Source organism: Alligator mississippiensis, chromosome 11 (assembly GCF_030867095.1).
Source record: "Alligator mississippiensis isolate rAllMis1 chromosome 11, rAllMis1, whole genome shotgun sequence".
In the NCBI taxonomy this organism is placed as follows: Eukaryota; Metazoa; Chordata; order Crocodylia; family Alligatoridae; genus Alligator; species Alligator mississippiensis.
In genome coordinates this window covers 26,268,274-26,295,431 of record NC_081834.1, presented here as the reverse complement: position 1 = coordinate 26,295,431, position 27,158 = coordinate 26,268,274, and the positions used below count along the sequence as shown (strand labels likewise).

Sequence of the window (27,158 nt, the reverse complement as noted above, 5' to 3'; positions counted from 1 at the left end):
CAGGAGTCTGGAGCTTGGCAAAAGAGAAAACCTGCCTGTCATGGTAGTACTGACTCCCAGATTTTGTAAATGGTGCTGAGACTTTTTTAATGGGTATGCCACCACTATGGAAATACCCATTGTCATTTAGGCATAAAAATGTCTTCCCTTCATCCACCCTTAGGACCTGTGTTCCTTCCACATATATTGAGAGATGGTGGCAGACTGTGGTTGTGGGAAGATGCTGTGCTGGGCTTCTGCACCAGCAACTACAGATGTTGGAATGGGAATCAAATGACTTCTTTAAACTAGATCTTTCCATTATCTGGGCTGAGTCCTGGCCAGCAGTGAGCACCTTGCTACAGCTGGGCTGTATCCAGTCTGCTGCCAAAGAAGGTAGAGCTCTGAAGAAGCAAGAACTGCTGCTCATAACGTAGTAAGCCACTAGGGGTGTGCGAAGCGGGGCCTATTCGATTCGAATTGGGACAGTGATTCGATTTGCTGATACAGATCACTGTCCCTGATTCGATTCGGCCAAATCTGAATCTGAAGATTCGATGCTGATTCAGAGAATCAGTGATTCGGACATAGACACAGATTTAAATATTTTTTCTACATACCTCAAGGTACCAATGCGGCTTGTGAATGCTGTGATTCTGTGGCAGATGGAGAGCGGGTGGCCCCCCAAGTGCTTGGTGGTGAACCCAGAAGTGGACTGGAAGTACTTCCGGTCCACTTCTGGGTCCACCAAGGAGCATGATGGAGGGCCCCCTGCACTCCCCCAGCTAGGTGATCGGCCACAGGGGAACCCTGGGTACTCCCTCAGACCCAGGAGGCACCAGCTGCCAAGCCAGGGGGGGTGCAGGGTGGGGGGCCCTGTGCACTCTCTGGCAGACCTGGAAGTGGACTGGAAGTGCTTCTGGTCCATTTCTGGGTCTGCTGCTGAGCGCACTCCGGAGCCCCCTGCGCTTGTGGGACACCTTATGAACCTCAGCATCACAGCATTCACAAGCTGCCTGCTACCTAGAGGTATATAGAAAAAACATTTACAGACCTGTGTCTTTGTCCAAATTGCTGAATCTCTCCAAATTGATTTGGAGGGTTCCGATTTGATTCGGAGAGATTAAAGGGTCCTCTGATTCGATTCAGATTCAGAGATCAGCCACCAAATCGGGCCGAATGTCCGCCAAATCAAACCAGGGACTGAAGATTTGCACAGCCTTATAAATCACATAGGCTGCTTGCAGGCATTAATTGCCCCACCTTCCCCACAGAATGGCACTTTACTTTAAACTCGGCACATTCCTGCACTGAGCCCTGCACATGCCCAGAAGAGGCAGCGCCTTAGACCCAGCTCACTTGACATTTGTAGAGATTGGGTGCTTCAGTGGGGCTTTTTTGGCACTTTTATCTATTAGCTCAGGTGTTTTCAACCTTTTTTGGTCAGGGTACCCTCAGCGGCTAGTTGAAAGGCGGGGAGTCTCCTGGCGGCCAGTCAACAAGTGGGGGAAGGGTCCCCCAGCGGCCGGTTGACAAATGAGGGGGGGAGGTCTCCTTTGTGGCACACAGTGGCAAAACCAGAAGTGCTGCTGGCTTCTCTGCGCCACTGCCGCATATCCCCTGGGGCCTTCCAAAGTACCCCCAGGGGTACGCGTACCCACAGTTGAAAACTCCTATATTAGCTGATTGAATCAGCTTGAGCTAAACTGCCAAAAAAGCCCCACTGAAGCACCTGATCTATAAAGATGCTGCAGAGAAGTGCGAACTAATATGCATCAAACTAACACGCTGCTTCTTCCGATAAAGCATGGGTTTTTTTGTTGTTGTTGGGTTTTTTTGTCTGCAAACAGCCATACAACCTAAAAAGTAGCAAAAACCCCTCTTTCTGAAACTGAGGTCCCTCCAGAACAGACCTCTGTCCAAGGTCAGTTTACATAACTTTTGACAACTTGTATCTGGGATGTTTTCCATATGCAGTTTTCCCTCGCTTTATGCAGGTTCTGTACGTGCGAATTTGCTCTTACACAATGACCCTTTTTATATACAAAATTTGTTATATGGGAGGTAAAATCACTCTTATGCAATCTGTGTGGTGGAAACCCAGTCAGTTACTTTGTGCAGTGCATTGTGGGAGAGACAGACACCAAAATAGTCTCCTGTGTAGATCTGTGCCCTTTGCTCATTGTCTGTGACACGTGTTTCTGTGGTTGCCATCCCCATTCTGGCTTCCAAGTATCCTGCTAGCTTAACATTCCTGTGCTTGTGTATACGTCTGCTGTTGCTGAATACCAAAATTGTCTTGTAAAATGGTAGAAATGGGTCTGTGGGCCAGCACAGCCAAAGTCTTGGAATGTATTCCTATTCGTTACATTGTAAAGTGGGTTCCCCTTACGTGAATTCAAGTTATGCACCATTTTCCAGGAACGCACGTACAGCATAAAGCGAGGGAAACCTGTAGCATGTGGGGATGATGTGTCACTTACTATTTTTTGAGCAGGAAAACATATTTGATAGGGTGGATCACTGGTATCTCAAGGGGATATGGAAGTGCTTGCTTTCATCCCAAATTCACTGTTGCTCTTCCAGGTGCAATGTGACTCTGTGGCATATATAAGGTCAAGCTTTATTGGATCTTGACCAAACCTGTCAACTTTGGTTAAGAGAATCCATGATAGGTGCTATCGTCTATCAATATACCATTGACATAAAGCCCTTTCTTGGATAGTTGGTGACCATAGACACTTAGTCTACTGCTGTAGCTGGGCGTCTACCTCAGTCATAAATCTCTTCTTCATTTGGATCAAGTTAGAGGCCAGGGTTTCTGACCACTAGAGTTGTGGGCAGGGTTTACCCCATCTTTTAATCTGGTGCTGGTTAAGGTTCAACAGAGTTTCTGCAATTTTCAGGGAAGGTGGGATAATCTTTTGGCTAGGGAAGCTGATGTCTTAATGCTTTCCTGTGGGAAAAGGACAGACAGGGCCTGCTGTGCATTCATATGGCTTCCATTGCTATTTCTAAGAACTCTGATATGACAAGTATCTTCTATATTTATCCAGATTTTGCCCTAATACCACTTTGAGTTGTGTTTGTGGCAGAACCTCAGTAAAACCTAGGAGTTATTCTCCACAATCAGGTGTTGTGGCATTTGAGAATGAAAGCCTCCTTGCTGCATCCCTGTTGCTTAAAGCCACAATTCCCTGCACAGGTAGTGTGTTGGAGGTTGATGCTGGTTCTTGTCACCAGACTTATAGTAACAGGTCTTCAGCTGGCAGGATTTGGTTGGTCTCTGTAGTGCAACCGTGACACAAGAAGTTGTCCACATTGTTAATTTCCGCTTGTGTGATGTAGGAGATGAAGGCTGCTCTCTTCCCAGATGGAAGTCCAATGGAAGGGTGTTCCCTGGCTATCTGTATTCTTTATCCTTACTGGTCTTGATATTTGACTACTATTCTATGAAACCTATACCTAGCTACAGCTGCTCAGCCAAGATCTGGACAGGCTTGCCTCTGAACAATATTAAAGAACACCTGTATTTGCTCATTTCTTAGCCCAGTACCAAGATGTAGGACCTTTTACTAAGAGTCCCTAGTGCCTTTATTTCACCTGTTTTTTACTTACTCATTTATGGACCTGGGCAGAGTGCCTCTGAACAGTTTGTCTTTCATTGAAAGGGTGAATCCAGGCCCACCTTTTTGCAGGCATATATGCTGAGAGAGGTAGGGGTCCTATGGAAAAAATTATAAATGATTATGCATTAGTTACGTATATGCAAGAGGGCAGGGGGAAGGTACAAATGGTACAGATTAAGGTTACACCATCAACTTTAATTCTGGTATTTCCTAACTTTTAAATATTTTCAGTATTAACAATATTATTTCAATGTTGTTATTAGGGAACAGTTGGTGTAAAACCTGAGAAGATAGGGTTTTTCCTTTCCCCAGATAGATTTTTTTTTATGTACAAGCATGTTTAACTTTAATAAGGACAGCAAATGTACAGTATAATAATAATCTGGATTTCTAATGGTTTGACATTTTTAATAACTACAACTTGCTAAAGAAAAATACAGAAAAGATATCTCTTTCCAGTTTTCCAACATCCAGCTGAGTTTCTGTCACCTCATTACCACCTCACCTCCTGACAGGATACTAAAAGGATCCATCTCTTTTTACACATCACTACAAGATGTGGAAGAGCGTCTAATCTGGATTTTGGAATTTAATTTTCCTCTCTGATATCCTGCAGAATTTCTGATCTTTCAAAGTTGTAATGCATATAAAAATTAACAGAATATTTCTCAGGTTAACTAATGTGCTTCTCTAGTCAGAACTTTTTTGGCTCTCTGGGGCTTAAATTCATAAGAATGAAGATTGTGATGAATTCTTCTGGAAAATGCCCATATATGAAACAATGCTAGAGAGGCCTGTTTGCGTGCAACTGCAAGTTATTACTACCAGTACGTTTTCAGAATGCATGAAGCTAAAAAAGAGAGAGTAGAAAGTATTGTTTTGTGTGGTTAACTTTGAATTAGATATGTAAATCTCTTTCAGTCCTGCATGTTCCAAATTCTTTAGAAATAAAAGTTTCCATAACCAATAAAAGGAAGCACCATCTGGGAACAGATATTCCTCTCTAAAAGTAGAGGGATAGAAAATAGGATTGTGTTGTAGACCTAGGGCCTTGTAAACTCATGATTTCAATGCATCTGCCCAGTGCTTAAACTCATGGAGTTTAACAAATGTTAATCTGCATTTTATGGTACGGGCCAGAGTGACACAAAAACACGTAGGTAATGCCACACACACATCATTATTTCGTATTTTGCATTTAATTTGTTTACACAAGGGGCTCTTGCAGATCATTTGATGTGGGGTTTACCTAGCTACAACTTCCCACGGAGAGGAATAATCATTTGCGTGCTGGAGCCAGGGGACCGGCGGCATTGTTGGCTGTATGCGGTGGAGATGGTAAATATCACGGTCTGGGCTCTCTACCGGTGTGCATCTCCTGTGAGCCACGGGCCTCGCTGGCAGTGGCAGGCGCCCACCGCGTGCATGTGCGCAGCGGTCTGGGTCGCTGGCCACGGGCCGCCTCCGCCGCGTGAGGCAAGGGTGTCTCGGGGCTGCTTTTCGCGCCACGAGCTCGCTGCGATCGTGGACGCCCCTCCGGGGCCGCGGCGCGGGCAAAGCCTCAGCTCGTGCCCTGCCCCTCAGTGCCCGCATGGCCCTGGGCCGGCTGTGCAGCGTGCGGGGGCCGCATGCCCATGGCCTCGCGGAGGAAAAGACCAAAGTGCTACCGCAGCAGCAGCAAGTAGTCCCCTCCGGCAGGAGAGGAGACGCCTGCGCGGCCTGCAGGCGAGACCGGACCCTCGGGGTGTGAGGCCCGGCACATGGCGCGGCGCTGTGCGCACCTCCCCCGCGCCGCACCACGCCACCCGACCCGGCCCGGCCCCGCCTAGATGGCGGCCGGAAAGAAGGCGCCTCTATGGGGCTGACCTGCTCTCCTCCCATCAGCCACCGCGCCGGGCTCAGCACCCCCACCCCCGCCCCTCGGTCTCTCCCCTCCCCTCCCTTCCCCTCCCGGCCGGTGGCGGCAGCGGCGGAAGCAGCAGCTGCCTGAGGTGGGGCGCCGCGGCCCGGCGATGTGAGGATCCTCCGCCAGAGCCGCCCCCTCCCCCAGTCAGTCAGGGAGGAAGTGAGCGAGCCCGCCTGCCGCGGCCTCTCCACACGCGCAGCACGGTAAGCCGGCCCGCGCCTTCTGCCGTGCCCTCCCCGCCGGGACGGCCTGCTCGGGGCCTTCCAGTGCGGAGGGAGCTGCAGCTGCTTAGCGCCGGGTGGGCCGCGGGGGGATTGTCGCCTACGAGACCGACGCCATCTTAGCTCGGAGCGCGGCCTTGTAGCCCCCCCGCCCTGGCCCGGGCCCGGGCTCTGTGGCCGGCTGGCAGGCCAGCCGCAGAGCCTCGCGTGAAGGGGGCGCGGGCCCTCTCCGGAGCCTGCCGGGCAGGGACCGCGCCCCCCGCCTTCCCGCCGTGGTGGTGGTGGCCGCTGTCGGGGCCCCTGTGCAGCTGCGAGCGGGGGCAGGGCCGGATGGGCTGCGCTGCGCTGTGCTGAGCTGAGCAGGCCGCCCGCCCCTCGGACAACCCTCGTCCTCGTCTGCCTGACGCCGGAGCGGAGTCCCAGCACCTGGGGTTGCTGAGCGCATCCGGGAGGAGGCTGAGCCCGCTTGCTGCCCCGGGCAAGGCAGGAGCTTGGCTCCCTTCTGGCCTCGCACCCATCGCAGCTCGGGGGTGTGAACTTCAGGCTTGTCTGCAAAAGCCAACCCAGCCCTTCCTCAGGCAGAGCTCGCTGCCTCTGTCAGGCAGGGAGGTGTCCCGAGAAGGGAAGTTTCACCCTCGGGGTACATACTTGATGCCTTTTCAACAGTTGACTCAGACCTCAGTTTCCACAAGCCACGTGTCACTGATACAATCCCAAGGCCCACTGCAAACACAACAACGCTGCTAATGTGGAGTGTCCACGTGATGCTGCAGGCTGTCATACGTAAATCTAAATCATGTCAACTGGAGTAGTGTGCCCAGATGTAAGTTGGCTGCTGATTGAAGTTGAGCCACAAGGATGTAAAATCTAGCTGGTCTCCTAAAACAACTATTAAAACAAAATAACTAGGCTTGTAATATCACACAGATAATTTTACTAAACGTCCTGTCAAAGTGAGAAATGAACAAGAACACTTGGAAAAGCTCTGTGGTGGCAAAGGAGATGCTTTCACTCTCTTTACAAGCATGCGTCCTGATTTCATGTAAGGGAATCGGTCCAGGGTCTGTTCAGCACTGGGAGGTCTAGGCATTGGGAAATTACGCAGGTTGGGGATTCTTCATAACTTGACACATAGTCATTGAGGGGTCTCAGCATCTTAAATTTTTGTGGCTTCCAATGCTAAATGCAGAGAGAACACTTTATAGTCTTGGTTTAAGTACATTTAAAAGTACTTTTTTTACATAAATCCTTCACCTTCCTTTTCTTGCACACTTCTGGTTTATTTAACATTTTCCCATTTAATATTGAATTTTATTAGTTTGTCTCTTTTAAGGATGTCAGCAATCATACACTTATAACATCAAATAGTAAAGATGTAAACATCTTTTCTAGTAAGCCTGTTGCAACTCTGACAGTAACTACAGTACTAGAAATGTAACAGTCCTGCAGAGAAATAACAACTTGGTTTTCATTTCATTTTATGCCATAAGATAATTTAATTTTCTGATTTACGTCAGTTATTAGTTTGTCTAATTATTGCAGTTGCAAAGCTGCTGCTGTTGTAATGTTCTGTGGAATAGTATCATAGTGAAAGTTGATGTAGCAAATTAGCCTTACTTTTATTGGTTAAAAGCATAGTAGTGTCAGCTGCAAATACTCCATAAAGAAACAATACTTTTTTTCTTGCCCCATGCTGCTCTTTTTGCATTGTTTCTCTAGCTCTTAAAAAGCTTTGTCGTCATTCAACAAGAGAACAGCATATTTGAAATGTACAATTTTCTGAACTTTTTAATACTTTTCAGACAATGTTTTTATCCCGATTCAAATCTATCGTTTAGTTTTAATATATATGATTCTTTTGGTTCTCAATGTCTGTTATGCCAGGACTTTATCTTGTATTTGGTAAAATAGGTAGAGTTAGGTGCTTGTGACTTCAAGAGACTTTATCCACAAGCCTCATGTTGAGAACCAGTAATCCAGTGGTTTAAATTTACTTTGCCAGATTTTCAAATTTTATTTCAATGATGAAGGGTACTATTTCCAGGTCATATTTGAGCGCTAGAGTCAGATTCATGGAATGTATGATATACTTTAAATTAATTAAAAGGAAAACCATATAAGATTAATTGTACTCTAAATGAATTCACAATATTGCAATAAAATTATGCAGCAGGATCTAAGATACTTGTCAGAGAAGTACCCTATTTTTAAAGTTTGTGTTTTAAGACTCTGACTTTTCAGCCTTTATTTCTAAAAATACCTTTGAAGCGGAAGCAGATATTCTTAAAAGATTTGGTCATTTGGTAGATTCACAATAGGTGTTACATATTAACTTCAGACAAGTCAAATAAAAGCTAAACCCCTCAAATACAGTACATATCCACTCAGTTATCGATCATGATCAAGTCTGGAGGAGAGAGAGAGACCTGGCACATTACTTCGAAAGTTGATACATTTTTGCCTCCATACAAATAAAATAAGGAAGTTTTAGAAAAAGTTCTCCAAATGAAGTGAATCAAGTTAGGTTCTCTTTCTGGTGGACCTGATATGTAGTAGGGCTGTGCGAAGCTCCTGGTGGTGATTCGCTTTGGAGGAGATTCGGTGGCCGAATCTCCAAATCAAATCGGGGGACCACTGGGATACAAACAGTGGAAGCAAGGGGCTATCACCAAGGAGGATTACACCTCTTGCTCAGGACTGTAGGGATACTGTTAGGAAGGCCAAGGAAGAGATGGAGTGACCAGATTTAAGGATAATAAAAAGGCCTTTTTCAAATACAGAGGAAGTAAGAAGGCAACGGGTAACGTGGGGCCCCTACAGGATAAGTTTGGCAATCTGGTGATTGTGGCAAACGAAAAAGCTGACCTCTTTAACGAATTCTTTGCCTCCATATTCCTGAACAGGGACCAGGACATCTCTGCCACTAGAATTGCGGATGGACCCAAGGGAGGCACCACCATGCCTAGGGTCAGGGACAGCCTAGTTAGGGAACTTTTGGAGGGGCTGGACGTGCTTAAATCAGTAGGCCCAGATGCTCTTCACTCGAGGGTGCTGAGGGAATTGGTGGGGATCATAGCGGGGCCCCTGGCACAGCTCTATGAGCGCTCATGAGGCACTGGCCAGGTACCAGAGGGTTGGAAAAGGGCCAATATGGTCCCCATTTACAAGAAGGGGAGAAAGGAGGACCCTGGCAGTTATAGGTCAGTCAGTCTTACCTCGGTCCTTGGGAAGACCTTTGAGAAAATTATCAAGGAGCACATCTGCAAGGGCCCAGCAGGGGAGGTAATGCTCAGGGGCAACCAACATGGGTTCACTGAGGGCAGTTCCTGCCTGACTAACCTGGTTTCTTTTTATGATCAGGTCACAAACCCCCTGGATGAGGGTGTCGGGGTGGATGTCATCTTCCTGGACTTTAAGAAGGCCTTCGACACGGTTTCCCACCACATTCTCTTAAAAAAACTTGGTGACTGTGGCATTGATGCCTACACAGTCAGATGGGTGGCAAATTGGCTAGATGGTTGCACCCAGAGAGTGGTAGTGGACAGATTGTTTTTGACCTGGAAGGATGTGGGCAGTGGAGTCCCCCAGGGCTCAGTCCTGGGGCGTATACTGTTCAACATCTTCATAAGTGTGATGTGGGTGTGGAAAGCATGCTGTCCAAATTCACTGATGACACCAAGTTGTGGGGCAAGGAGGGCACGCTGGAGGTGGGGGACAGAATCCAGCTAGATCCAGACAAATTACAGAGGTGGGCGGATGAGAATAGGATGGAATTCAACGCAGACAAGTGCAAGGTTCTGCATCTAGGGAGAAGGAACCAGCAACACACCTATAGGCTGGGGAACACCCTTCTTGTCAACACAGTGGCAGAAAGGGTTCTTGGAGTCATTGTTGACTCCAGGATAGACATGAACCGCCAATGCGAGGAAGCAGTCAGTAAGGCTAATCGCACCTTGTTGTGCATCTACAGATGCATCACAAGCAGGTCCAGGAAGGTGATCCTTCCCCTCTCTGTGGCATTGGTCAGGCCACAGTTGGAGTACTGCGTCCAGTTCTGGGTGCCGCACTTCAAGAGGGATGTGGCTAGCATTGAGAGGGTCCAGAGAAGGGCCACTCACATGGTTGGGGGGGCAGCAGGGCAGGCCCTATGAAGAGAGGCTAAAGGGCCTGAATCTATTCAGCCTCCACAAGAGAAGGCTGAGAGGGGATCTGGTGGCCGTTTATAAACTCACCAGCGGGATTTGGGGGAGGCTGTGTTTGCCTGGGCACCACCTGGGGTTACTAGGAATATTGGCCACAAATTGTTAGAGAGAAGGTTCAGGCTGGACATCAGGAGACATTACTTTACAGGTAGGGCTGCCAGGCTCTGGAATGGGCTCCCAAGGGAGGTGGTGCTCTCTCCTACCTTGGGAGTCTTCAAGAGGAGGCTGGACAGATACTTGGATGGGGTGATATGATCCTGGCACCCGCTCCTGCTCGGGGCAGGGGGTCAGACCTGATGATCTGTTCAGGTCCCTTCCAACCCTAAGTATTATGATACTATGATACGATGACCAATTAAAATGTCTGAATTGATTCAAAGGTCTCTGAATCTTCAGAAAAGATTCAGAGAGCTTTGATGATTCAGACAGTCCCTGGTGGCTACAGCAGGGAGCTGCAGCCAGACTTGGAGCTGGTAAGTACTAGGGGTGGGGCAGGAAGGGCTTGGGGGAGGGGGAAGGGGACCATGGGGAGATCCCTGCCAGGCCCCATCCCCTGCTTGGTTCCCCAGCCCACCCCCTGACCCCTGCCCACCCCAGCTCCTGGTGCTTTAAAAAAAAAGCCCCACTCAGCAGGTGCTGCTGGATGGGGGGTGATCCCCGCTGCCCTACCCTGCATGGGGGAGGCTCTGCCATGGGTGCCCTGCCTGGGCCAGCTCCAGCCTTTTAAGGAAAAAAAAAAAAAAACTAGAGAAGTCCCAGGACTCACTGCTCCTGCAGCAGCCTTGGGGCTAAGGGGGACTCCTGCAGAGCCCCATACATGGCACATGGCAGCGGGGATTGCCCCCCTCCAGCAGGAGCCATGAGTCCAGGGTTTTCTCTTTTTTTTTTTTTTTTTTTCTTAAAGGTCCGGAGCCATGGTGGGTGGAGCAGCCGTGGGGAGGCTGGGATAGTGGGGGGATGAGTTACGGGGGGCTCGTGCAGAGCCCCTCACGCAGCATGGGGTAGTGGGGGGCAATGGAGATAGTAGGTGCTGCTGGGCACAGGGGCAGTGTCAGGGCTTTTTTTTTTTCTTCAAAGTGCCAGGAGCTGGGGCGGGCAGGGCAGCCATTGCTGGGCAGGGGGTGGGCCTGGCTGATTTGGAGATTCATCAGGAGCCCAATCTCCGAATCAGATTTGGCTGAATCGATTCAAGACAGTGATTCGAATCACCGAATCGAATAACTGTTCCCCGAATCAGCCGAATCCAAAGCGAATACTAGCCGCTTCGCACAGGCCTAATAGGTATCCCAATGAGTACTATAGGGCAGGAAATGCTCAGCTTTTTGCTGCTTCCTTCTGGACCAGCATGTGGCGAAAGTAGCACATTTCCCTTTTCTTCTTTCTCTACATGGTGCATGATTCCCCAACTCCTAGGGGAAGTGGAGAGGAGGCTATATTATTCTTATTCCACTATCCCAGAGGTTTTGTGTGTTTCCCTTCACAACTCTGCTTGCTTGGAACAACTTAATGCAGGAGCTTGCTCAGTTACTGTAGGAGGAAGAGAGGCTGGTAGGAATGAGGCTAGAAGAGGACTATGTCTGTCCCAGATCCCAGTAGCTCTTTGCTCCTGTTCTGGACTAATAGCTTTCTTTTACTATCAACTAATGAGGTTATTCCTATAGTTCATGTGGTAGACGTTCGTGCTTCAGTAGTGAAGAATCAGGATTCAGTCACTACTGGAGCATAATGAGGTTGCTGTTAATTGTACATTATATAAATAAACTTTCAAAGAGAAAATTTGATAAAGCAAGTGATCAGAATTAAGTTTTCATGGGCAATGGCAAATCTAGTATTTCTTAAATAGTGAGTGCTTTGACATTGCAATCTAAGTAGTTTATTGTTAGCTTTTCACATATGTAGACCAAAATCAAATCCTGAAGTGTGACCAGAGTGGCGATTTGTTTTGTTTTTAACAATGCACTTGACTAATTTACTGTTTATGGCTAGTACACTTTTATGTAGTTAATTCTGCTGAGCAAGTGCAATGTCAGCTGAAGAATGTGAAGCTTCTGAATGATTTAAAAAATAGTTTACATACAGTGTATTGCAGGCTTGAGTTCGCAAAAGCAGGGATGATTGTCTTGTAGACTAGGCCTGGACCACATGGATACAAATGTTTAGCTATTTTTGGACATGGTTCTGGCCAGAAATCCACCTGTGATGGTAGAGTACCTTGAGATTCCCTAGCACATCAAAATGCAAACCTTTTTAAATAAAGGGTGGATGCATTTCATTTATAATAGAAGAGGGAGCAATCTTGGCACTGTTCTCTAGATTCTTCCACTTTTCTGTTCCCAAATTTTTAATCCAGTAAACATCATTATTTCTGTACTCAGAATTAAGATTCAACTTTCAAATTTTCAAGTTGGACAAACAAATGTTAGAAAAGTAGTAGATCTGGTCAGAATTAAGCAGGTGATTTGGGGTGAAACAGCTGGCATCATTTGTGTAAACACGACAGTCCATTTTTATGTATTTTCTTTTCCCTTGCTGATCAAAAGGTTGATGAGAATAGTCTTACAGTAACCAACATGAAAAGGAGCATCTCTAAAACTAACTTCTGTGATCAGCTGTGCCAAGAATCTCAGAAACATGTTCACTCCATTCATAGTCGGCATGTGTATCAGGAAAGAGGGAAAACAAGATAATTGACTGCTACTTTTACATTTAAGAAAATGGTTTGGATGACTGACCATATCAGTCTTAAGAGATTACAAGCTAATGTCACCAGGTCAGTCATATTACTATGCCCAAATTTAAAGTCAGATTGAAATGGTAAAAGAAACAGATTCTGAATTGGTGTAAAACTTTATAATTGCAGTTTTCAGTAGTGGAGAGGTTAGAAATAATATCAATACTAAAAGAATGCAACTAATACCTATAATGACACCTACTTACACACTACAGTATCTGTGTTTAAGAACAAGGAATTAACTTAGTCAGCCACAGATAATAGATTCTTAAAGAAAACTGAGAAATAAAGAGTATGCATTAATTATCATTGGTAGACCATCAGAATGCCCTTATACATAGTTTGAGCAAAACTTGATCCATGTTCAAGACTGCAAGAGATAATGGTACCATTGTGATTGGAGGTGCCATCCCAAAGCATGCCTAGTGGAATGTGCTGAGCTCACAATAGTTGTGGTGATCATGAGATCATCTAGAAATGTTTCTAGGTTAAATGTGGATACTGGAATCACCAGGAGAAAAAGCTTATATGAGCTTAGCACCATGGAAGGAAGAAACTGAATGTGTTTTACTGCAGCAGGACAGCCTTAACAATACCAGTATTCTAGTGTTACTCTTCTCTGCCTTCCCTGCTCCCCCTTAATGGCACATTCACACGAGATGAAAAATTACCTTTTTTCTGAAAAATGTTCACATATATATATGTTGAGGATTTTTTTTAAACACAAATAATCTTTCCCTGAATACAAAGAGTCCTTTCCTGAAGATCACAATCTTTGTTGAGCAGAGAAGTTAGTTGAAGAACCTGTTCTTTATTCAATTACTTTTATAATTTAGTGCACTGATGTATTGGCTGAAATCACACCAAGAACATGAAAGCTTTCTTTAGTGGATAAAAACATTTTCATACAGGTTATATTATGAAACAGAGCAGTAGCATCTTTACCAGAGATTCTCATCTGCTTGCTTGTGAAGCAGCTGAACAACTTAATGAAGGCCTGATCTTCTATAAGGTAACTTGTTTTGTTGGCGATTTTCTTCAACACAATAGGAATATCATTTGACTAGAAAAATCTATTTCCTATTTGGCCTTTTAGCCTCTACTTTTAGGTACAGAAAATGTTTTTGTCAGCATATGGCAAAAATAATTTTAAGTTATTTTCCTACACTGTTCAGAAAGGCTTCCTTATGCAATGTTGCACAATAAAAAACATTAATGCAAAAACTTTTGTTATCACTATTTGTACAAATTGGTTATGATAAATGTGTGCAGTACATCCAGTAGGGAGAACAACAGTAGTTAGGGCAGGGAGGAAAGCAGTGGTTTGGGTGGGTGAAGGGGATAGGAGTGGCACTTGGGAAGTAGAGTGGGACTTTGTGGCACACCTGCTAAAAGGGTTGACCCCACAATAGGTTAGCGGCTATTTGGAGAAGCTGAGTTTTTCAAATAAGTAGGGCTAAATGGGATGTACCCTAGAGTAGTGTAGGAATTATTTGAGGTAATTTCAGAGTCATTGACTTATCTTTTTGGAGATCTTGTTGAGGTTAAGTGAGGTCCCAGCTGACTGGAAAAGGATAAATATAATACCCATCTTTAAGAAAAAGGAGGGGGAAGACTTGTGGAATTAAAGACCAGTCAGACTTAGCTCAATGCCAGGAAAGATGAAGGGAGTAGGTTATCGAGGTCACTGCGAAGAACCTAGAGAACAAGAACAAACTGACTAGCACCACCAATGAAAGGGACCTGGGGGTAATAATAGACCACAGTATGAATATGAGCCGGCAGTGTGATGTTGTAGCCAGTAGGGCAAATAATATTCTGACATGCATCAATCGATGCATCCTCAACAAAACCAAGCAGGTGATTCTTCTGTTCTACTCAGCACTGGTGAGACTGCAGCTGGAGTACTGCATCCAGTTCTGGGCACCACACTTTAACAAGGACATGGACAAGCTTGAAAGAGTCCAAAGAAGAGTCATCCCTATGATCAGGGTCTTAAAATGCAAGCCATACGAGGAAAGGCTGAGGGACCTGGGACTCTTCAGCCTGAAGGAAAGAAGGCTGAGAGGGGACCTGGTGGCAACTTACCACTACACTAGGGGAGTACATCAAGGGCTCAGCGAGCAACTGTTCACCAGAGCATCTGAGGGGAAAACCATGAGTAACGGCCACAAACTCCTTGAAGATGAATTCGGGCTCAACATGAGGAAAAATGTCTTCACAGTCAGGGTGTCCAGACTGTGGAATAAGCTCCTTCCAGAGGTGGAGCAATCACCTACCCTGGAAATCTTCAAGAGGAGACTAGACTGTCAACTTGCTGGGTTCACCTGCCCCCTAGTTATCTTTCCTGCTTGGTGCAGGGGCTGGACCTGATGATCTTCCGAGGTCCCTTCCGGCTTTACAATCTCTGAATCTATGAAGGTGTTCAGGAACAGACAGTATGGATTCATCATGAACCAGTCATATCTAACCAACTGGATTCCATTCTGTGAGAAGATGATGGGTGATATGGATGAGGAGAGACGTGTATATGATGTATCTTGATTTTTAGCAGGCTTTTTGACACAGTTGCCTATGACATTCCCAGTAAGCTAAGGAAATACAGATTAGGTGGAAGTACTGTAAAATAGATAACTGGTTGGATCATAGTGCTCAACAAGTAGTAATCAATGGCGTGATATCTATGTGAGAGGAGGTATTTGGAGTAGGGTTCTGAAGGCGTTTGTTCTGGGTGTCTTCATTAATGATAACATCTTCATTAATGATTTGGTGGGTGGCATTGAGCGCATGTTTGTCAAATTTGCGTGTGCCTCCAAGTTGGGTGTAGTTGCAGAAACTCTGAAGGGTAGGGCTGTGATCCAGAATGACCTTAATAAACTGGAGAAATGGTCCAAAATCAATTGGATGAAATTCAGAAAGGATAAGTGCAGTGCTGTGGTTGGGATGGAACAATCACATGCACAAAAACAGACTGTGGAATAAATGGCTAGGCTGCAGGACATCAGAAAAGGACCCGAAGCTTATAGTGGACCATAAGCTGAATAGTAGGTGCTCTTGTTACAAAAAAGGTCAGTAGCTTAGAAGTATCAATTGCAAATCAAGGGAAGTGATTATAAAGCTCTGTTCAGCATCGGTGAGACCTCATCTGGAGTGCTGTGTCCAGTTTGAGCCCCCATACTTCATCAGATATGTGCACAGATGAGAGAGTCCAACAGAGAGTGAGAAAAAATAGAGACCTGAGAAATATGGCCTGTGATGAAAGGCTGTAAGAACTAGGATTTTTTAGTCTGAATAGAAGACTGAGGGGCGAACTTGATAATGCTCTTAGATACCTGAAGTGTGGTTATAAAGATGATGAAGATATACTTTTCTCTGTGACTGCAAAGTACAGGACTAGGAGCAATAGTCTCAAATTGCAATGGGAAATTTGGATCCAACAGGTTCAATGTTAGGAAGAATCTTCTGACTGAGGGTGGTTAAATATTTAAATAGGCTACCTGGAGAGGTTGGGACCCTGTCTTTGGACACTCTTAAATGCAGGTTAGACAGCCACTTGATTAGATAGTTTACCCATTGAACAATCCCGCTTTGAACAAGGAGTTGTATTAGATGGCCTCCTGAGGTTGTATCCAATCCCACATTTCTGTGATTCTAGTTTTCTTGAAACCCTTCAGAATACTCAAGTATCATTATAGATTACTTGGAACAGACGCGTATTGCTTTTCACAAATTTTTTGAACCTTTGCTTTTAAATATAACTAGAACACATCCTATGTTGTTGCAGGAACTCAGTCTTAATTACTATGTTGAGAATGTTAGGCGTCATCACAGTAGGATTTGTTCCTATTCATAATGGATCTGTTTCCATCTATTAACACTTTTTACTCGCCTATAGCTCCAGTTTGTTTATTTGTTTTTCACACAGTATTTGCCTTTTTTGAATCATACTTAAAACAATCGTAAGAATGCCACTCCCACATTGTCTAGCAATGATTGAATGCCATATTTCAGGTAAAGGCCATAAGACTGAAATAGGTGGAAAATAAGACAGAAGCTGATTTTTAAGAAGGATGAGATTAGGAGCTCAAAACAAGGATTTTGTTCTGGCATAAATGAGTTGGAGAAGAAGGTAACAGGAATAATGTATAAGGGAAGTGGGCCCTGGTAAGTTTTAATATGCATTTTAGGCACAATCATGCCAATTCCATTCATCAGTGGAAGCATGATTATATTCTTTTTGTAATTTGCAGAAATATTAACAGATAAAGGAGGACTTTTAATCTAGGGATTCAGTTCACCTTTACAAAATGTATAACTAATGGAAGTTTCCTGTGGTAGCGTTAGCATCAAGTTCAGTAATCATAATTTTTTAAAGTTGGGACACTTCTTCCTTTACTTGGTTTTCTGTGAAAATGTTTTATATTTGTCTTTTTTTTTATCTAGTTACAAAATGGCAGAATTGTTTATGGAATGTGAGGAGGAGGAGCTAGAACCGTGGCAAAGGAGAGTGAAAGAAGTTGAGGAAGATGATGATGATGATGATGAGCCCATCTTTGTTGGGGAGATTTCAAGCTCCAAACCCACCAGTACATGTAAGATAACTTTAAAAAAAGACCAAACAAATTCTATGAAGTATACTTTCTGGTCTGATGAATGAAAGTAATATTATACCCTGTTTTGAAAAGACTGGATTTTGTGCCATCTGTAAAGTTAAGACTTAATAAGTTCCTTCAGTGTTTTCTATTGTTTTTTTTCCTGATTGTCTGTTGTTCAGTTAAAATATCATGTCTCTTGGGACACAAGTACAACAAAGTTGTCTATTTCTTTGGCCTAAAGTTGGCTTCAGTCCCTAAAATTTTAAAGTAAGGGCACTTTATTTAATTCCTTGAAATAGAAACACCTTGCTTATGCCCAGAATTGAAAAATAAGTTTTAATTTTAGTCCCCAGTATTATAACTGCAATTCTCAGTCTTTTATTATAGTTGGCAGTTTTCTTAGGGGATTTAATTCAGCGTGAAGTCATTGAGAAAAGGAAGTATCAGAATGGTAGACAGTTTAAAATGTCTGGGCACTGCTTCGTTCCAATAAAGCCACATTCCCTACCTATGTATTTTGCAAAAGACATAACCAGGAGAAAGTATCTAAAATAATCATTTTAAAGGCCTCTGAGAAATAAGATTTTGTTATTAATAAATTCATAAATTTCACTTGAAGTAAGAGTGTATGTTCATCAAGTTCTGTAGTTTTTTCCTAACGCAGGCAGTGCAGGGAGTGAGTTAGGTGATTGTGGTGTGATCAGCTGTGTCAGAATTCCATGTTTGTCCTGTACTTGGACTTTGGCAGGTAAGTAAAGGAGAAAGTGTTTTTCCTAAGATTTTTTTTATCTCCTTGTGTGTACATGTCCCTCTTTCTATATCACTTTGCAATTAATTTAGCATAGTAAACTGTATAGTTCAAATGCTGCTATTTAGTATTTTTAGTATATTATACAAATCATTATTTTAATATTAAAGATGCATTGGTATTATGCTATAGGTAAAGACCATTACTGTAATTTTTTCACACATAACTTTAACTTTTTCCCCAGAAATTAGCCCCCCAAAACTGGTGTGCCTTTGTTAAGTGTAGTAGTTACTTTTCTGACTGGGATAGAAGCACCCAGATTTGATTCCTGCTCCAAAGTGCAGCAATTGTTGCATTACTATTCAGGTATCTGAAAGGGAGTCAACTAACTTAATATCTCACTGTTCTTTACTTCAGAGATATTAATACCACCTGTCTTCTTCAGTATTCTTCAGGTTCTACTAATCAAGCTAGGGCAATTTTGCTGTCTGGTAGCTGCTTCTGGTCTCTCTCTTCCTATTTTACAGTATGAGAGGCATTTTAGCTCTTTTCAGAATCATAGATCCATCCCAGGGAGACCAGTCTTTAACAATAGCTAGAATTCCAGCTTTAGTTAAGCAGGAAAGGGAGGGTGAGTCAGATGAAGACTGGGCTGATCTATGTCCCTGATCTATGCAGCCAAAACTCTTGGGGAAAAAAATCTTTATTCTGCCTTTCAAAAACAAGGTGCATATTATATTCCAGGGTAGATTGTATGTGAGAAAATGTGGTATTTTATTTCAGAATGTAAAGTTTATGCTTGGGTGTTTGAAACTTGGGATAACAAGTTACCTGCAGGAATATAAAATATTTTGGGGAACTAAAGATATACTTTTTCCAGTTTAGGCTATCTTTTAAAAGTACTGATATACAAATTCATTTTGCATCAAATACTCCATGAGGTATCTGTCAAACAGTCTAAAAACAATTTTGGTTTTTAATTTTTTTATAATTATTTGAAAAACATGGGTTAAAAGCACAATGTTAATAAAGATGATCATTTTAAGAAATAAGGCATGAATGAAAAGGACTGTACTGTCATACCATGCTGAGTATATCGATGAAGAGATGATTTTATGGTGTATTGTAATGTTGGGTTCTTGGTTGATTTAGAGCAACATTTCTATTACTCCCACTGCGTTATTTTATGTCTAGATAGTCCCAATATGACATTCCCAGTCAGCTTAAAACAGTAGTGATATAGGATTGGAAAAAAACCTCTTAGTAATCTGTTCTGTTTTTTTAGTCTCAGTAATTCCAGATATAACTGAAGGGAAATCCTCCTGCTTCGGGATATACCCAAGGTCCATTGAAGGGCCAGTTAACTTCAGAGGGCTTTGAATCATACCCCAAGGAACTATGCAATTGTCTAGAGGCATTGTTGTATGGTCTTGTTTTCCAAACAAATCTTAGAAAAATTAAGGGTCTTTAAGTAATAAAAACCTAAGTGTATGAAAATGTCAATTCAAAATAAGTCAGTGCAGCTAATACATCTGAAATTTGGAAAAAAATAATTTGCGTTGGCTTTCACTGTGGTCTCAATATCTCTCTGTTAAAATATTTAGCTTGTTTAATATATTTGTGTTTGTGCTGTATAAACACTGATCCTCTATTGCCAATATCCAGTTTGCAACCAGGGAAGAAGTAAGAGAAAGGATTAGGTAAGCAATTTACCCAAGGCAATAAAATATATTGTAGAAAGAATCAGGCCATAGTTAAGAAGATTCTGGTCTCTAGACCCAAACATGGGGCTGGTTTACGACAGTTCAAGACCTTGTACGTGCTGTGATCTGACATACCCTGTGGTTCCAGTCTAGTGCTCTTGTCCCACATTTAAGGGGCCCTTTTTTGTCCCTTAGAAGCAACAGCACTAGAACTGTTTGTTCAGGAACAGGAGAGTTGGCAACAGTGGTTCTAGGTCCTTTCAAAGGGGCAGTGATGAGACCAAGGACCTCCTTCATTTTGAGGATTGGCTGAGACAACTGTGGTGTTTCCCTCCTGTCAAGCATAGCATCTTCTATTGAGTCGCTATTAATAGTCTAACATCAATGGGTCTTAGTCTGCAGTCAGTGCATCACAATAAGGCTTCATATAATATCTGCTTGGGAATGTTATTTCACATTGCTGCAGTCAGAAGTCTTTACATTGATTGGTTGCTGCTTCCAGACTATTTGTGATTATGAGAGAGAGTTTTAACTAAAAATAGAAGTTCTGGTATAACTCCAGAAACTGGGGCCTATAATGTGGGCCTGTTGCACTTATCTTTTAACCCACTGTTACTGAACTAGGGCCCCTAGACCAAATCACTTCAATTAAACTGATTTTTTTTAAATACTGTATTTACACAAATATAGAATCATAGAAATTTAGTGTTGGAAGGGACCTCAGGAGGTCATCTAGTCCAGCTCTCTGCTCAAAGCAGGATCATCCTCAACTAGATCATCCCAGCCAAGACTTTGTCTAGACAGGTCTTAAAAACCTCCAAGGATAGAGATTGCCCAGAGAGGTTGTGCAGCCTGTTCCAGTGTTTTACTACCCTCCTAGTGAGAAAATTCTTTGTAATATCTAACCTAAACTTTCCTTGCTGCAACTTGAGACTGTTGCTCTTTGTTCTGTCACCTGCCACCACTGAGAACAGTCTAGCCCCATCCTCTTTTGAACCCCGCTTCAGGTAGTTGAAGGCTGCTATTAAATCCCCTCTCAGTCTTCTCTTTTCTAAGCCCAGTTCCCTCAGCCTCTCCTGAAGTCATGTGCCCCAGTCCCCTCACCATTTTTGTTGCCCTCCGCTGAACTCTCTCCAATTTGTCCACATCTTTTCTATAGCGGGGGCCCAAAACTGCAGATGTGGCCTCACCACTGCTGAATAGAGAATTATCACTTCACTTGCCCTGCTGGTAGCACTCCTACCAATGCAGCCCAATACTGATAACCTTCTTGGCAACAAGGGCACATCATTGGCTCATATTCAGCTTATTGTCCATTGTAACCCCCAGGTCGTTTTCTGCAGAATTGCTGCCCAGCGAGTCAGCCCCCATGGTATTGGTGCATGGGATTCTTCTGTCCTAAATGCAGGACTTTGCACTTGTCTTTGTTGAACCTCTTGAGATTCCTTTTGGCCCAATCCTCCAATTTGTCTAGGTCACTCTGAATCCTAGCCCTATCCTCCAGCATCTCTACTACTCCCTCCAGCTTAGTGTCATCTGCAGACTTGCTGAGTGTACAACCCATGCCATCTTCCAAGTTGTTGATGAAGATATTGAATGAAAGCAGCCCCAGGACTGACCCCTGGGGCACTCCACTTGATACCAACTGTCGACTAAACATTGAACCATTGATAATACCCTTTGAGCCCAATGCTCCCAACCAGTTTTCTCTCCACCTTGCAGTCCATTTATCCAGCTTATAATTCCTTAGCTTTGCCTGTGAGAATGTTGTGGGAGACTATCAAAAGCCTTGCTAAAATCAAAGTATACCACATCCCCTGGTCCCACATGCACAGACCGTCATCTCATCATAGAAGGCAATCAGGTTGGTCAGGCATGACTTGGCCTTGGTGAATCCATGCTGACTGTTTCTAATCACCTTTTTCTCCTCCAAGTGCTTAGAGATGGATTCCTTAAGGATCTGCTCCAGGATTTTTCCAGGGACTGAGGTGAGGCTGACTGGTCTGTAGTTCCCTGGATCCTCCTTTTTTCCCTTTCTTAAATATGGGCACTATGTTTGCACTTTTCCAACTATCTGGGATCTCTCCTGAAAGCTGTGAGTTTTCAACGGTGATGGCCAACAGCTCTGCAATAACATCGGCCAACTCCCTCAGCACCCTCAGGTGCATCCCATCCGGCCCCATGGACTTGCATCTGTTCAGCTTTTCTAAATAGTCTGTAACCTGTTCTTTCTCCACTGTTGTCTGTTCACCTCCCCAAACTGTGCTGCCCAATGCAGTACTGTGGGAGCTGACCTTGCCTGTGAAGACTGAGGCGAATAAGGCATTGAGCACTTCAGCCTTTTTTGCATCCTCGGTCACAAGGTTGCTTCCCCATTCAGTAAGGGACCCACACTTTCCCTGATCCTCTTCTTGCTCCTGACATATTTGTAGTAGAAGCCCTTCTTGTTACCCTTCACATCCCTTGCTAGCTGCAAATCCAATTGCACTTCGGCCTTCCTGACTTTAATCCCTGCATGCCCGAGCAATGCTCTTATTCTTCCCTAGTTATCTGTCCAAGTTTCTACTTCTTATAAGCTTCCTTTTTGTGATTTAGTTTACTGAAGAGTTCCCTGCTAAGCCAAGCAGGTCTCTTGCCATACTTGCTAGTCTTCTTGCAGATCAGGATGGTATGTTCCTGCACTCTCAGTAAGACTTCTTTCAAATACAGCCAGCTCTCCTGGACTCCTCCCCCTCAGACTGGCTTCCCAGGGAATCCTGTCCATGAGTTCTATGATTGAGTCAAAAGTCTGTTTTTCTGAAGTTCAGGGTCCTTACTCGGCTGCTGTCCATCCTTCCTTTCCTCAGGATCCTAAACTTGATCATCTTATGGTCACTGTTGCCCAAGTTGCCATCCACTATTACATTCCCCACCAATTCTTCCCTATTTTGTGGCAGCAGGTCAAGAAGACTCCAGGCCCTGGTTGGCTGCTCCAGTCCTTATACCAGGAAGTTGTCCCCAATACTCCAAAAACTTCCTGGAGTGCCTGTGCACTGCCATATTGCCCTCCCAGCAGATGTCAGGGTGATTGAAGCCCCCCTATGAGAACCAGGGGCTACAATAGGGAAATTTCCACTGGCTGTTTGAAGAAAGCCTCATCCACCACTTCTTCCTGGTCTGGTGGTCAGTAGCAGACCCCTACCATGACATCACTCTTGTTTCTCTCTCCTCTGACCCTAACCCAGAGACTCTCAACAAGCCTATCTCCAGCTTCATACTGGAGCTCTGAGCAATCGTATGGCTCTTTTACATAAAGTCAACTCCTTCTCATCTTCTCCTCTGCCTATACTTCCTGAACAGTTTATACCCATCCATGAGAGTGCTCTAGTTATGCAAGCTATCCCATGAAGTCTCTGTTATTCCAGTTATGTCATAGCTCTCTGACTGTGCAAGGACTTCCAATTCTTCCTGCTTGTTTCCCAGGCTCTATGCATTCACGTACAGGCACCTAAAGTAACTAGTTGATTGTCCTCCTTTCTCAGAAAGAATTAGAACACTTCTCCTGTTGCCTCCTCCAGGTCACCCACTTCCTCACTTAGCTCAGGGCTTTGGTCTCCATCCCCTGGCAAACCTACTTTAAAGCCTTCCTAGGTTAGTGAGCCTGTCTGTGAAGATGCTCTTTCCTCTTTGTCAGGTAGATCTCATCTCTTTTCCCACGCTCCCCCACACTCTGGTGCTCCGCACTCTAGCGCTGCCTCTGGCAGTTCTTCCTCCACAGTCCCAGAGGTCTCCTCCAGCACTGAATCAATGAACTCTGCATGACAGAGAATGCTTCAGAGCCTCACCGCCACCTCCTGTAGCTGTCTTGCCTGTTCCCTGAGAGAGACCACCAGAAGGCACTGCTCACTAGGGCTGTGCAAAGCTTTGGTAGCTGACTCGCCCTGATTCGGCAACCGAATCTCTAAATCCAAATCAAATTGGGAGACCTATTAAAAGGTCTGGATCGATTCGGAAAAGATTCAGAGGGCAGACACGCAGGAAACAGAAACTGAGAAGGGGGTGGGGAAAACTGCTCTGATATTGACATCTGTAGCTGGCCAGTGACTGTGATCTTTCCCTGAATTCCCTTCCAATCACAGTGCTCTGGGGGAGGGACATAGAAACAACATATAAGGTCCTGGCTGGGGAAAGCCCAGACATGTGAGATCTTTGAGAGGCCTGAGGCTTACTGGTTGCAGTGGAGTTGTGAGAGTGAGAACAGGCAGGTAGTTCAGATCAGCTCAGCTCGGGATGAGAGACAGGCTTGCGGGGGTAGGGGATGTATCAGGTAAAAGTGGAGAGGTACCTGGGGAGTCAGGTGTCAGGCAGGTTATAGTGTGTCATAAATCCACTGTCTATATTGAGTCCATGAGTTTTTGTATCTAGGAGGTTGATGAAATTCATAGGCTTATCTGTGAAAAGCGTCCCTTTGAATTGGCGGAATCTGAATTGAATACTTGCCACTTCGTACAGGCCTACTGCTCACACCGCAGGCATTCCCCCACTAGGCCATCACTAAAAGCAACTTGCAAGCCATAGTCCCCACAGTGCCAAACCTGGACCTGGGTGGAAGCCTCAATGGTGAACAGTCCTGCCTGGACAGAAACCTCACAGGTGCAAGCAGAGGCAGTGGTAGTGATGAAGATACCCCTCCCCCCACAATAACTAGATTTTATCTATAGAAAATTTATAAATTTGTTACAATTTTCCAGGTATAGAATCTACTTGTTGCAGGTTTGCCTTGAATTTGTCCCCTTCCCACTGCTACAGCAGGGAAAATAAGTCTGGAAGGTCAGGTAACCTCCTCTCCCCCTTCCTGTTAGACCCTGCTCTTCCTGAGCACATGGAAAAAAGGGACAAATGTGAAAACACTGACTTTGTATTAAACACAGCTGTAGTAATCTGCATATATAGTACCAACAGGCTTGGTTCATCCAGAATCGATTAATTTTACTCTTTTCTTGAATCTGCTTTAAGTTTTAGCGCAGGTACCAAATAAGTACGCTTTTAAGCAGCACTCTGTATCTACTCATATATAGTACAAACTATGCATGATATTACTGTAAAGCCAAAAGGCTCATAATTTACCATACAGTTCACTGAGCTGGGCTGGACCCTTGCAGAGTCAACAGCATTTCAAGCTATGGTGACCCCATACCTCATCACTGCTCAGTGTATTGGTGTGCACTCCAGATGCCCCCCCTACAAAGGAGCCATGTACTAATTAGCCCCCACTCATGACTGGGTGTTCTTATCACAAGTCTTGGGATCCTCTGAAAAATTATGTACAGATGAGGCACTGGCCAAGCTGGTCTGGCTCTACCTCATGGAGGGCCAGGGCCTCATTAGTTATATGCACCAGGCTGAGAGGGGGTGACAGAGGGATTCTGGGTGAACTGTTTGGGGCCCTATTTGGTGATTTTTCCAGACTTAAGACTGGTGAAGAAAAAAGACTTGGGCACAGCTCAGCTGTGGGAAGTGAAAAGGAAGTTGAAATGTATTCGATATAGTGCCTAATCATGACTTGAAGAAGAGTTGGAGGTGAGGTGGATTGCACTCAATGGGCACTCAGTGTTGGCTGCGTTTAGTCAGCTTCATACTTGGTTTACATTACTGAGCACATGCTACTTTTGACAGAAGTTTAATGGTAGACAGTGTATTTAATGAGGTTTTCTTGTATGTGAATGTAAGATGAAGGGCTTTTTTCCCCATGCTGATTGGTGCAGAGGGGAAGCTTCATCTTGTATTTGAGTAAATATGGTACAGGTCAGTTGCATCATATGCGCATTTAACTTACGCGAATTCAACTATACGCGGGGTGGGAGGGTGGCGGGGCTTGAGTTTGTACGCAGCGCTGCCGCTTACCTGGAGGCCCATTATGGCGGTGACGGCCACTGCCTCCAAAACCTCCCGCTGTCTCCACGGAGCCGTGCCCAGAGCTGTGTGTCCGGTCGCTGGGCAGCAGCAGCAGCGTGGTGGTGGCCGGGCAGCACGCAGCCTTCCCCACCACCACCCTGCGCTGCACCGCTGCCACCGGCTGCACAGCTCTAAGCATGGCTCTGCGGCGGCGGTGGGAGGTTTTGGAGGCGGAGGCAGTCACTGCTGGCACGGTAATACGCGATTTGACTATATGTGATTTTCGCCTTACGCACTGACTTTAGAACCTAACCCCCGCGTAAGATGCGACTGACCTGTATCTTTGTGTTGTCCCATAAATTTATTTCCTTTGTAACATAGTACGTACTTATATGGCAAATAGAGTCAGTATATCTCTGAGAGAGTGAATTAATCATCTTATGGCTTTTACACTATCAACACAGGTTTCAAATAAAGTTTAAAATTTCCAAAGCTTTCTTTGTGTTGGTGATTGGGAAGCCAGAATGAACACACCTTTGCTTCTCCCTCTTTCTGTTTTGTAAACTAAATAAATTTGACATAAAATCATTGTGAAGCAGCAACAAAACTCTCTGTGTAACATGTTTATTCCCTCTTTCATAAAAGATTATGCTTTTTAGGTACATAGCTGTGGTTAAAGCAATCATTTTGATACAGAATGCAGCAATTAATGCAGCTAATATTGTACATGTTGTAAGAGAATGTTGTGGGGAATCAGGGAGGACCTTGACCAACATCCCAGATTAGCACCTACTACAGTAAATGGAAATTTTGTTTGTTTTCCTGCATAAATTTCCCCCTGTTTTTCCAACTGCTGAACACAAAACTAAGCAGGATGGAAACTGGTAGCAGACTTAAGTACTGTGATTACAGGTGGTTATTTCTTGAAAACGGTATTCAGTATGTTTCGTTGCTCAGATCAGGGTTGTTCATTTGTTGGGCCACATGTGGCCCTTGAGGCGTTAACACACAACTCACTGGCTCCCATCCGACAGCCACTTTACCTATTGCTCTTGTGCTTGCGGCTGCCAGGGTCTCCAGGCTCCCCCTCCTGGCTTCAGCCTCTGGTTCCTGGTTCTGCTCTTAGGGGAGGGGAGGTGAAAAGGGGCTGAACTGCTAGTGCTGTGCCCCCAGCAGGGTATGGAGCGCAGCTGCAAGCTTGACAAGAGAGCCCTGCTAGGCTGCCTGTCCTGCAGGTGGGCTGCTTGCATAATGTTTGCAGTTAGGAGGGGGGAGGAGACCCTGCACATGTGGCAGGGGAGAGCCAGGCTGCTCATGTGTGGCCAGGAATAGAGGGCTGATCCTCTGGTGGAGTGGGGCCATGGGAGGTGACTTGCGCATGTACCGAGGGAGCTGCACTGTGTGTTTGAGGGGGAAGCTGGGCTGCATGCAGCAGAGGGTGGGGGGTGGCTCCCATGGTGTGTGGGTCTGTAGCCCCAGCTGCCTTTGACCCTTTGGTGCCAAGATGTTGGACAGCTCTAGTTTTATTAAATATTTTAAAGATATTTAATCTATTGCAGGACCTGAAAAA

General features: G+C 44.8%; 1 protein-coding gene across 11 annotated transcripts in view; it reads left to right on the top strand.

Moving 5' to 3' along the window:
• The window catches only part of ZNF280D (zinc finger protein 280D), a 155,985-nt gene that overhangs the window by 65,549 nt on the left and 63,278 nt on the right, over positions 1 to 27,158 (top strand). For 9 of the 11 annotated variants that reach the window (XM_059714702.1, XM_059714705.1, XM_059714704.1 and 6 more), the window contains exon 2: positions 17,112 to 17,260. In XM_059714702.1, the coding sequence (XP_059570685.1) occupies positions 17,112 to 17,260 (149 nt within the window). Of the gene's footprint in view, positions 1 to 5,418; positions 5,718 to 17,111; positions 17,261 to 27,158 lie in introns of those variants that run through there. The other 2 variants (XM_019477595.2, XM_059714706.1) reach the window with 2 other exon arrangements.